The sequence below is a fragment of the Camelus ferus genome, chromosome 23 (assembly GCF_009834535.1).
Source record: "Camelus ferus isolate YT-003-E chromosome 23, BCGSAC_Cfer_1.0, whole genome shotgun sequence".
In the NCBI taxonomy this organism is placed as follows: domain Eukaryota; kingdom Metazoa; phylum Chordata; class Mammalia; order Artiodactyla; family Camelidae; genus Camelus; species Camelus ferus.
The window spans coordinates 3544071-3557181 of NC_045718.1; the positions used below are offsets into that span (position 1 = coordinate 3544071).

The 13111-nt window shown below is 35.0% G+C and overlaps 1 protein-coding gene across 1 annotated transcript in view; it reads left to right on the forward strand.

Annotated features, from left to right (window-relative positions):
* Window positions 1–13111, forward strand: part of USH2A (usherin) — a 640561-nt gene that overhangs the window by 454731 nt on the left and 172719 nt on the right. Inside the window, exons 44-46 of the mRNA XM_032466772.1 lie at window positions 1063–1272; window positions 2629–2831; window positions 7272–7384. Coding sequence (XP_032322663.1) covers window positions 1063–1272; window positions 2629–2831; window positions 7272–7384 — 526 coding nt within the window. The remainder of the gene's footprint in view (window positions 1–1062; window positions 1273–2628; window positions 2832–7271; window positions 7385–13111) is intronic.

The window sequence follows — 13111 nt, forward strand, 5'->3', positions numbered from 1 at the left end:
TAAGACAAATGCCCCCTTTTCCTCCCAGTCCTTGCTTTGTGCTGTTGGACTGTTCTAACACAAGCTTGTACATACAATTTCAGAAGACTTATAAACCTAAGCTCCACCTCCCCCCCAACCCTAACACAAATCAAGGTAATAGATCCTACTTAAGGTCTCAAAACTCATATTAGTGTAAGCAGAGCAGTAGACCACTTCCTACTAAGAAAATATGGGTGTTTTATGCCTTCCTTTTAAAGCATCGTTGTAGGAGGATTGTAAGAAGCAGAACTTAGTGCAAGAACGTAGACATTGGGTGGAAGAGGAAAAAGAAAAACACTGGTCTTTGAAAGGATGAGGTTTGAGGAATTGATGAGTTATATTTGTGAGACAGTAAGTGATTGATTTTAGCATCCTTTATGACCTTATCCACATTATGGAGACACAATGAACTAGGAGAAAAGGATGAAAGCCTTGATCAAAATTCAGATACCATTGTAGGATCCTACTGAGGGAATCCTCAAGGAGATCCTGTATCGCTCTGCTACGTCAGCAGTGTACATAATAGGATATCTGTCTAAACATTCTTCTAGGTATCATTTTGAAGATTTTGTTAGCACGTTAAAAAAAATGCCTTGACTTTTAGGATCTGTGTCAGGATATGCCCTTATCTGTGTTAGCCTAGATTTCTCTCTGGGATTATTTTACTAATAAACAGAAGTTGTTCCACATACTGCATATCTTTATTTTACTCTCCGTTTCCTTTCGTAAGTGTTATGTCAAAGTTTTGAAGATTAGTTGAATAAGTAGAAGCAGCATAATTAAAATATTTAAGGGAAATTTTAAAGTTTATTTTCCTATGAAGTTAGGACTCCATGCAGTTAATTATGGGAAGGGAGGCTGGGGAGGAAATCTGTTAAAAAAAATAAATAGATAAAACCCAGTGCCACTATAAGGTAAGTTACATAAGCTTTTCTGTTTTTCATTCTAGGGATCGCTAACGACAGAGTTGATTCTCTGTCTTTTCCTCCTGAGACTCTTACATCAGCTACATTTACAGTGTCCTGTGTTTATTGTTAACAGCTTTTCAAGACCTACAAGGTGATGTTGAATATTATACACTTTTTTGGAGTTCGGCTACCTCAAATGAATCTCTAAAAATCCTCCCAGATGTAAACTCTCATGTCATTGGCCATTTAATTCCAAACACCGAGTATCGGATTTTTCTCTCTGTTTTCAACGGCGTCCACAGCATCAGCAGTGAAGTCCTGCGTGTGACCACTTGCGATGGGGGTGAGTCCAGATTTCAAGGGATACTCTCAGCTTCAGAGATGCGAATGAAATTGATTGATTCTCGCTGAGGTTGAGATCAGTCATCCTTCCATTATAAAATTTCCGGTGTTGGAGGGAAGGGGGTCGGAGCTAAAATGCTTAAGTGCTGGCTGTCGTCAAGTGGCAGATCAATAAGTGGTCCCATGGAGACAGCTGCGCAAGGCTCCAATAATGGGGTGTTAGCCCAGTTTGTTCCCGTTCGTTTCAGTGTATGCTTAGTTTGGAGCTGAGTTCACATCAATAAATGGTGACATTTAGAAACAGTTCTTTTCTTTTTTTTTTTTTTTTTTAAGAATTGCTCTCAGAAGCAGTGTGCTTTTCAAAACGACAGCCAAGCACAGTGAGGTCCCTCCCTGAGTCACCAGAAATAGTAGGTGGAAGTTCAGCCACTGAGAAAAATTGCCTATGAGTCATTTCTAAGCCAGTTAGCAAGGGGGAGGAAGCAACGGAAGCAACTTGTGAATCTGAAATGTGTTTGGAATGGTTTTTCTAATCTTTTTGGCTTTATAAAGTCTCATTATAAACATTATAATATCATTACCTTCCAAGCAAGCGTTCCAGGTCATTAGCAGAGCACTTTAAGTATGGAACCCATTTCCCTTTGCAGTGCCAAAGGTCGACACCTTTTGTTTATAAAATAGAATGGATCACAAGGACAATTTTTCAACTAGTTAAGATGGGTTCTTCTGATAAAAATAGGTCTTTGCATAGTTATTTCTGACATGCTTGAATAATTGTGTAATTTAACGCCAAGCAAGATTTTTTTTCTAATGTTAGACTTCATCATTACCTATGGTAATCAACATTCAAAATCATTTACATAATGACAATATTGCATTATTGCTTCATATCGCTTGAGTTACAAGCTAGTAACATCAAATGATTTTTCACGTTCCACCAGCCTCAGTGTATCTGAGTTATATTTTTTGCTTAAGGAGCAAATTTTCTTTTCCTTTTTTTTCCCCACCCTACCCCAGGAGGTATGGAGTAAAGGGATGGGAAAAGAGACAAATAATAGATAAGTGTTAGTGGTGCAGATGGGTGAATAATTTATCATCATATCCCACTGGTCACATAGTATTGAAGATCATCACTATGCTGGTGGTAGAAAGCCTTTTACCACCAATTCTTACGGTTTCTAACTGAGAGTATAATAAGCCAATTTGCAGAGGACTGCAGACTGTGATAACTTCATCAGAGGAAAGCAGATAAGCAACAAACCCTTCTCGCTAAACCTAAATACTAATCGGCATTTAGTTTAACAAGTGCTTTTTCAGAGACAGCTGGAGTTTATTCAGTTTCTTCCTTTAATTCTAGAGCCTCAGGGCATGCTCCCTCCAGAGGTTGTCATCATCAACAGTACAGCTGTACGTGTCATCTGGACAGCTCCTTCAAACCCAAATGGTGTTGTCACTGAATATTCTGTCTATGTAAATAATAAGCTGCACAAGACTGGAATAAATGTGCCCGGATCTTTCCTTCTGCGAGACCTGTCTCCCTTCACTATCTATGACATTCAGGTTAGAACGTTGTTTTTTTGATGGGTAAGCTTATGAGTGTGTTAAATAAAACATGCTGGGTTATGTCTCTTCGCAAATACCTTCCATCCTGGTTACAGATTATTTATTTGGTGGGGAAGAGGAGAGAAAAGGGGGAAATTGATCTGGATTAAATCTGTTCATTGTGGGCAAACACGAGTCACTGGAGAGGGGACGATGTAATATGGAAGGGGATGGTGTTGATGGTGATGAAGATGGTGATGAGGATGGTGGTGGTACCCTCACTGGCAAAATGAAGCAAATCACATGTCTGCAATAATTTTTGCCAAGCAGCTTGCCCTTTTTCCTGGCTCTTTTACTGATAGCAGATTCAGAATAAGCCTATGATTGTGGAGATATTCCTTCTATTCCTATTTCTGCTGTTTACTGATTTAACAACTTTGGGGAAGTTATGTAACCTTACTTGGTGTCAGTTATCTCTTTTGTAAGAGCGAAGGTCTACATGACTTAAAACATTCTGTCCACCTCTCGCATTCCGTGATTCAGACGAAAGAACAATAATAAGTGAATATATGGCAGACAAAAATATTAAAAGATTTTACTTGAGGGTGAAAGAAATATATCTGCTCATCATACAACAAACGTTCAATGACCCTCACCTATGTGATAGCAGTAGTATTTACCTTCTTTGCCCTTGGGCCTCTTTGAGAATCTGATGAAGTCTGGGTACACTACCCCAGAAAAACATGTATGTATTTGTATGACAAATGGTCACATGCAATTTCAGAGAGTGCATTGACCATCTGAGACCAAAATCATAGATATCTCTTTGAGATCTACTATCTTAAAAGTAAAAAATAAAATAAAATAAAATAATATATATATAAATAATACATACATACCTATGTATGTATTACCTACCTACATACATACATACATACATACATACATACATACATAAATAAATAAATAGAATACTAAGGCATATAAATCAAGAAACTGATCCTCAAGGAACTGGAAATCTTGTTAGAATGCTGGGATATAAAAGATAACAAGGCTAAATGCAAAAATTAGTGATAAAAAGCGTGTTTCAGCAACTCTAAGTTTATAGAGAAGGGTTGCAACTTAGTAAATTTTTAAACGACCTATGCTGCTTCTAGAATTTTATAAGAACTTTGTAAGTAACTTTCGGAAGATATTAAGCATGGAAATTTTATTTGGCCACAGAAGACCTGTCACTGGCTCTGTTCGTTAAGTGCCACCTCTTTCATTTTCCCAACCTCCATTTTCCTCTGCGTTTGAAAGTGAAACATACGTAATCATCTACAACCAGAGCTTTAGCCCCTCCTCCTCCTAGGCCTGGTTTCCCAAGAAAATGACATAAGAAGATATTTCATAAAAGAAGAAAGGTACATTGATATTTTTTGTTATACTTCATGATTTCCATCAACCTGCCCAAGTTATCTTAGCATGAACCATGTGGACTGATATGTATGTTCATGACTCAGAGTGAATCTATATGTATGTGTAGATCATAGATCACATTGTAAAATAAAAATCACATTCAAAGTAATTAGAAAATTAGCTTTATAAACAAGGTTACTACAGGAAGGCAATGAAGGATTTGCTGTATTTTCCTCTGGGTCCCTGATGGAGAAAGCCAGCTGAGTCCTCAAAAGGCAGTGTATTCATTTGCTTTATCAGGACTCAGAATACATCCTGGCGGGGAGATGCCTGGATGCTGTGCACACATATCCAGCACCAGCTTTCTCACCACGAAGCAGGAGTTGTCATGCAACTGTTCTAGGCATGCTCTACCATGGCAGGCTTCACTCATACCTGTTGGTTTGAGTCAGTAATGGCCTGAGGAGAGTGCATTTTTATCAGATTTGGTACATGGAAATAGATGAGGAGACAAAAATCCAAATTAGAATCTAATACTTAAATTTTGGTGGTGGTGACTAAGATGTTCTTATTCTTGATAACTATAATTATATTTTTGTTAAAGTCTTCACAGTCCAGGAATACTGCACTTGAAATAGTTGTTGCATTACTGGAAATTTGAACATCAGATTTCAATGATCTTTATTTATGACGTCAAAGATGATTTGGCTCCTTTTAAAATACATGCTTAATTGATACACCAAATACTTTAAAACTATTCTCTATATAAATCCCTTCTGAAAAACAGGAAATAAAATAGCTATTGATTTTAAAGCATACATGGAGATACACCAAAGTGTCTACTTTTTTGAATGAATCATTTTATCTATCCCTTTCTATAGGAAATAATAATTTCAATTTTGATTCAGTTTTATTTATTTGTAATATAAATATGTAAACCTTCATATTTGTGCTTCACTCCCATATTATACAATAAAGCTGCAGCACCAGAAAGATACCCCAAATATTAGTGAGAGAATTTAAAATACTGACACATTTCTGTAAAGTCAAGGCAATAGCTTTCTGGACAATCACTGGAATACGCCTAAGTAGTTTAGAACTTAAAGCTATGCTTGTGATTTAGATGATAAGACAATGGGGTACAGTAAAGCCTGAATCAGATCTTTCGTATTTTCTCAGCTTGATCATATTCCTGGATTTCTCTGACCCCTCTTCACCCTGCCCACCGCCATTTGCAAGCTTCTGAAAATGAAGTTGTAAGATTCAATAAAATTATTTGTGCAAGTACCCATCGTAATATTTGGTACATAAAAAGATTTAGTTGAGTTGGTTTTGAGTCATCTCAATATGCATCGTATGGTCAACTGTTTCCCAATAGTCATGAAGTTTTATTGTTATTAATTCTATTACAACGAGCATATTTTAAGTGCATCTGCCTGTGAGTTGTTTGGGGTTTAATTGGTCATACTCAGAGTAAAGACCCTTGATAGTGTTTACGTATCTACTAGATATTAGTTCCAAATACTGTATGGCATAAATAAATCACACAACTTAAACAGCATTGTAAAAATATGCCTCAGTTCCCATTTAGGTGCAAACTACCCCATGAAGAAAATGACGTAGCTACTAAATACAGTGAACATCACATGTATCTCAAATGCCATTCAAATCCAGAGAACTGCTTTGCTTAAAAGCTCCGTATTAGTGTTTAAGACTCATCAGTACTTAGCACCCCTTCTCCGCTTATGTATTAGATGCTAGAAGTAAACTAGCATTGGAAACAGTGCGGGTCCTCTTTGGCTTATCCTTAATTGAGAGCAGGAGGATATTGCTCTGTGGATGTTCACCAGCAATCTCTTGTACAGCCATTTGTCTCTCCTTCCTCTAACTGAGGCTCCCCCTGTGTTACTGATGCTTGATGAACCTGATTTCTAATCTTTAGTTGTCCCACCCTCCTCAGTTTTTATTCAGATTAGGTGGCAGAATTAAAGGGTGAATGATGATTTTCTGCTGTGATTAAGGTAAAAATACACTTGCAGCTGAAACAAATGGATATAAAATAGCTCAGCCATATTGGAAGGCTTCTCTCGGCCTCATTTTTCTTCCATTAGACATTAGCATTTAGGCTATTTGTTGTGAAGTGTCAAGACTTCCAGAAGATATCATCACTATACCCTACCTGGTTACAGATCTAGAGAGCAGTATGCAGTGATAACGTATGATGCCTGCAAACTGTCACGTAAGCGTCTTCTGTTCCCTGAGTTCCGAATAGATTAATAAGTCTGTTTCTTTCTGAATAGTTGGAACCAGAAACTAAACATCACCATTTTCATCACTAGATCAGTTGTCCTGAGCTTATTTCAGTTTTTATGGTGTTCTATTTTTGCCTTTTAATCACATAATTAAAGAACGCGCACAAAAAAGTATATCGCTTCTTATTTCCAGGAGGACTTAACAAAAATCTTACCTACTCTTTAGAATATTAACTTTTATTGCCCTGAAAAAATTATTTTAATGAAATATCCCTTGAACAAAATGGAATTTAAACTACGTATATTGTGTTCATTCTTTCCCTTAAATCATTAAAGTTATCACTATGTAGTTACAATGGTGAGCTCAAAATATTGACAATTTCTTCTGTCAACCACCTATAGGATGTCGTAAAGTCACTCAATGTAATGCTTCTATCTCATGTACAGATGCATTACTTTAAATGAAATTACATTATTTCTGTAGCAGCTTTCAGATTTCATTTCCATCCTTAAATATTACAATTGAATCTATGTGAAACAAACTTTACTAAATTCAAAACACATTAAGAACTTTAATGTTTTGATTTATGCACAAGTGCAACCCAGGGTAATATAATCAGCCATTTCAGCACTCTATTTTCAGCTTGTCCCACTGGAGTCAACATAAAAAAGTTAGTATTTACTAAACTCTAAGAGGCTAGAGAGAACTATAAGGGAATTGTGTGAAATGAGGGTGGGTGGGATTCAGTCCATTGGCAGCCTGTATTTTGAAAGTATTTATTCTTTTGTAAACTAATGTTTGCAGGTTGCAGTCTGCACAAAATATGCCTGTGTGAAAAGCAATGGAACCCAAATCACCACTGTGGAAGATACTCCAAGTGATCTACCAACTCCCACAATCCGTAACATCACTTCAAGGTATACATTTTTTGACAGTTAATCTGAAGAACTGATCATAAGGAATGAAAATAAAAATCATAGGTATCTTACCAACCATGACAATCTCATTAAGTAAACTGTTATAAATATGTGCATAAATCAAATTTTTGATATTACTAGGTGCTGCTGTTCACTGGACACATCCCCTGATATTTAATCTTTGATTTCCCTGATTGCCCAGCTTCACTTCCTTCTCCTTAGCCATTTGTGGGCAAATGCTGGAATGCATGGAAGAGTTCCTTTACTTAAATATGTCCTTTAGTAAATCCTCTTATGAGGCAAATAATACAAAAATTACTTTCTAATCTAATCTCTTTGAAAAAAATTAGATTTACGTATATCAGATTTCCCTAAAGCTAGAAATATCTGTAAAATAATTAGGGAAGATAAATCATTGGATAACCATTACTAATTTTATGAGGTTCTTTGTAGAATCCCTTTCTTTTCATAATTTTTTTGCTGATCAGTGACCATATTTTGAAAATATGCCTCTTGCAATTCAAAATTAGCAAGAAGGAGAAGAAGATTTAACATCAAAGTTCCCCAAGCCAATAGTGACATGAAGTTTTCATCTGTCTGTATCAAGTTGAGGCTAGAGAAAGACATCTGAGTTACTCCCACATCATACTCTTGTCCCAGCCAAATGAATCACTCTTTATCTAGCTAAACACACACACACACACTCACTGTGTACACACATGCACACTGAGATAATCAATCTGTTATAAAATATTTCAGTTCCAAAGGATTCCTTTATGACATATTGAAAGTTCTAGGTCTTTTCTTTTTTAATCAGTTCAAAAATATCTGTAATGTTTTGGGGAACTAGTGATTAAAATAATTAGAAAAAACTCAAGTAATTAGATTCTTAGATCTTCAGGGCAAAAATCATATCTTTTTGAGTACATTTTCTATCAAACACATGATAGATATCTATCTAATATGGGGTATGTTAATTAATTGATAATCCCCTTAGCAGATATTCACCACCTAGCCACAGGATTACCTACCTTGCAGGGGGTAAGTGGTCAGGTTTAAAGGGCACTAGAGACCTTTATTTATGTATTCAGCAAACACATTTGTGGCTATAATAATATAAGAAGCAAAAGTAATACAAAGAAGTACAAGACATGATTCTAAATTTTCATGGTTCCAGTCTACTGTGGGAGACATGCTGTAAACAAATGTTTATAGAACAGTGTGAAAAACACTATAACAGAAGTTTATAATGTGCAAGAAGTGCATAAAGAAAAAATACCAAACTCTGCCCATGATTATCAGTGGAAGTGTCATGAAAGATGTGACATTTGAGTTCACTCTTATAGAACTCAAGGAAGAAATATAGGTAGGTGGGTGGATGTTGTCAGATTTCTTATGTTCGCGTCCCCGTGACTCAAGCCCAGGTGAATGGCATTAGGGAATATGTCAGATTACAGATTTATATATAGCTAAAAATAATATGGAAGCTTTTATAGAAATTGAGCAAATGCCCATGTGTGTGTCTGTTTCTAAGATATTTTTAAGAAGATTCTTGCAGATGGTAACAGAGAAAAAATATTTTTAGTTGTAGTTAAAGATTGCTTGTCCCCAAATATATTAAATTGGTGGCAAAAACATTAAACAGGATATTATACAAGAGCAAGGAAAATGACAAAGCAGGTGACAACAACAATAGAGAAATTTAAACACAATTTTTTGCTTCACAGTTCTACAGGTTTTGACAGATACATAGAGTTGTGTAAACACCACTACAATTAAGATATAACCCAGTCTCACTGTGTTAAAATATTTTTTTCACACTGCTCCTTTATAGCCAATTCCTCCTCCTCCCTCCCCCAAACTGAGCAAACACTGCTCTGTTCTGTTCTCTATAATTTTGCCTGCTCCATATTGTCTTATAAATGGAATCATCCAGTATGTACCCATTTAAGTTTGGCTTCTTTCACTCTACACAATGCATTAAGACTCATCCATGTTGTACATATCAGTAGTTTATTAATTTTATTATGGAATAATATTCCATTGTATGAGTATACCACGATTTGTGTATCATTTGGGTAGTTTACAGTTCTTGGTAACTGAATAAAATTGCTATAAACATATATGTACAGGTTTTTATATGAACATAGGTTCTCATTTCATGTGGGTAAATAACTAGGAGTTTTTTCCAACACTGTTATAAAGGCTATTCTTCTCCATTGAACCACTTTTTGTACCTTAGTCAAAATCAATTTAACACGTTTAGTAGGTCATTGTTGAACTCTCTACTTTGTTCAGTTTATCAGTATGCATATTCATTTACCAATATCATACAATTTTGATTACTGTGGCTTTACAGTAAGTTATAAAAACATGTATTATTCTTCAACATTGTCCATTTTTAAAAAATTGTTCGTACTATTCTCATTACTTTTCCTTTCCATGTAAATTTTAGAATCAGCTTGTCAATATCTACAAAATCCTTCTGAGATTTTAATTAGGACTGCATTTCATTTACAGTTCAGTTCAAAGAGAATTTACACCTTAACAATAGCACATCTTCCAGTTCATAAACACAGTATGCTGTTCATTTATTGCATCCTCTTTCACCTATTTTCTCAGTATTTTGTAGAATTCAGTGTTCAGATCCTACACGTATTTCATTAGATTTATATGGGGGATGCTATTAATGGTTCTTTAAAAACATTGAAATCCAATTTTTTTTTTTTTGCTAGAGTATGAAACATTTATGGTATAATGACCTTGTATTCAGCAATCTTGCTTAACTCATTATGAGTTTTAGGAGCCTTTAGAAACTTCTTGGTGATTCCCTGTGTCTACATAGATCTTCTGCAAAAAAGAAACAGTTTATTTCTTCCTTCAAAATCTGTATGCCTTTTATTTCTTTATCCTGCCTTATTGCCTTGGCTAGTTCAATAAGACGGATATCCTTGACTCATTCCTGTTCTTTTACCATTACATATGATATTGCCTATGGATTTTTTGGAGATGCCTTTTATCAGGTTAAAGACTTCCCTTTTATTTCTAATTGCTGAGAGTTTCATCATAAATAGATATCAAATTTTGTTAAATGCATTTTCTGCATTTTGATTTGTTAATATGGTTAATTATATTGATTGATCTTCAGTTAACTAGCCTATATTATCTGGATAAACCACACTTTACTGTGATGTATTTTCCTTTTTATATAATGCTGGGTGCAATTTGCTGTTATCTTGTTGAAGATGTTTATAACTATCCTCATAAAATATAGTAAACTGTTTTTATTTCTTATAATGTTTTTGCTTGGTTTTGGTAACATGGTAATTCAGGCCCATAAAATAAGTTGGGAAATATTCCCTTCTCTTGTATTTTCTGGAAGAGATTGTGTGAAAAAACTATTTATTTCTTAAATGTTGGTAGAATTCACCAGTGAAACTCATCTTTGCCTGGAGTTTTCTTTGTTGAAAGGTATTTTACTCAGAATTCAATTTTCTTAACACTATGGGATGATTCAAGCTATCTTGTCTTCTTGAGTGAAATGTATATCCTGTGTTTGCAAAAAATTGATTAATTTCACCAAATTTGTTAAATTTATAGCAGAAAGTTGTAATGTTTGTCGAGTCTGAATTTATTTACACTATTTCATTTCTGATAATGGTAATAAGTGTTGTCTCTCTTTGAATCAGTCAGTCTAGAGTTTTATCAGTTTTGTGGATCTTTTCAAAGAACTGTCTTTTGGCTTTATTGATTGTCTCTATTATTTTACGTTTTCCATTTCATTAATTTCTGCTCTTTACTGATTTCTTTCTTCCTCTTCCTTTGGGTTTATCTTACTGTTTTTTTTTTCTAGTTTCTTAAAGAGGAAGGCTTACCTTATTGATTTGAGACCTTCTTGTTGACTATAACCATTTAATGTTATGAATTTTCCTTGGAGCCCTGCTTCAGATGAGTTTCACAATTTTGAAATGTATTTTATTTTATTTAGTTCAAAATACATCTTAGTTTCCTCAGCATTTCTGCTTTGACTCATAAATTATTTAGAAGTAGTTTGTTTAATTCCCAAATATTTTGAGTGTTTTCAGATATATTTAAGATGTGGATTTCTAGTACCATTTTTTTATAGTCTGAAACATGGTGTTACGATTTCAGTACTTTCAAATTAGTTAGGGTTTAATTTATGGTCTATAATATGACCTATCATGGTGAATAGTGTGTGACTACTTGAGGAGAATGTGTATTCTGCTGTTGTCAGTGTTTATAAATGTCAATTAGGTCAAGTTGAGCTATAGTGAGCTATAGTGATGTTCAGGTCATCTGTACACTTAATGATTTCCTACCACATTGTTCTATCTATTATTGTGGGACAAATGTTGAAATCTCCAAATATAATTGTGAGCTTATCTATTTCTCTTTTAGAACCATCAGTTTTTTGCCCCATGTATTTTGATGCTTTATTATTAGGTGCATACACATTTACGATTGTTGTGTTTTGGTAAACTGACCCTTTTATCATTGTGTGATATTCCTTTTTCTTCCTGATAATTTTCTTGTCATCAAATATATTTTATCTAATGCTAATACAACCACTCCAGCTTTCTTTAGATTAATGTAATTTTGAGTGATTTTGGACTGTTTCCTGGGCATTTTAAGTATCAGGGTGTGATAATCTTGAGCCTGTTAAAATCCTCTGAAGAAGGTTAAAGTTTTTGTTTGTTTGTTTCAGCAGGTGATCAACTGATTAGCTTCATATGAAAATTCTGTCTTGCCTTATGTGGTCAGTGGATCCAATAACAGTTCATTTTTCAAAAGCGTTGCTATGCTGCTTTATGTCTGCCCCAGACAGGCACCTCTCAGTGGCTAACCTGGTATTTGGTTGGGGGGAATATGTAATTGTTCAGATCTTCCACAGTGGGGCTGCTCTCGAATTAAAGAAAGGAGATAAAAGGGGAGAAACAATGGGAAATTTATCTTGTAATATTTGCTCTTCAACGTTTGGCTCCCCTCCTGATCTGCCTCTGTTGTTAACTTTTCAGAGTCCTTGGGTGGTGGTTTTTTTGTAATTTGAGCAAACTTTTTAGCAGTAATTAGTGGGAGAATGAGGCTATACTAGGCTCTCTCCATGTTGACCAGCACAGAAAGTCCCCCTCCACCATATTAGTCTTTATTCCAGTGCCTTTGGTGACTTTATTTCCTTTTTTTCTTTTTTGGTCAAAGATCTAGCAAAACAACTGATGGAAATCATTCACAACCAAATATTGGCATGTAAAATCTTTCCTTTCTTAAAATGATCTGTCATAGCGTGGCAACACTTTCCAAAGGCAAGACTCTAATGAGCAGATATAGGCTGCCAGGCCATCAATCAAATTACACCAACACCAAAGCAGTTAGCCTCCTTGTGTGCATGATACTGTTTTGTGTAATTTCATTATACTTCTGGCAATGTATACTTGTTAGTTATGTTTTTATTTTTGTTAAAGAAAATCTCTTTTATATTAGCATCATGCAAAATCTAATGTGAAATCCCTACAGATAAGTGTCAGTAGACAGTTTGTTTCCAAAGCATTTAAAATATTTTAGTTACTAATAAGACACATACTTCTTAGATTCTTTGTTTATTTTTGATAAAATGTAGTAGTCGGCACATTTTAACTTCCATGTATTTCAATAATATATACCAATAGCATACCAGCCTGTTTGATTGTAATCATGGAGTTCGTCTTCTTT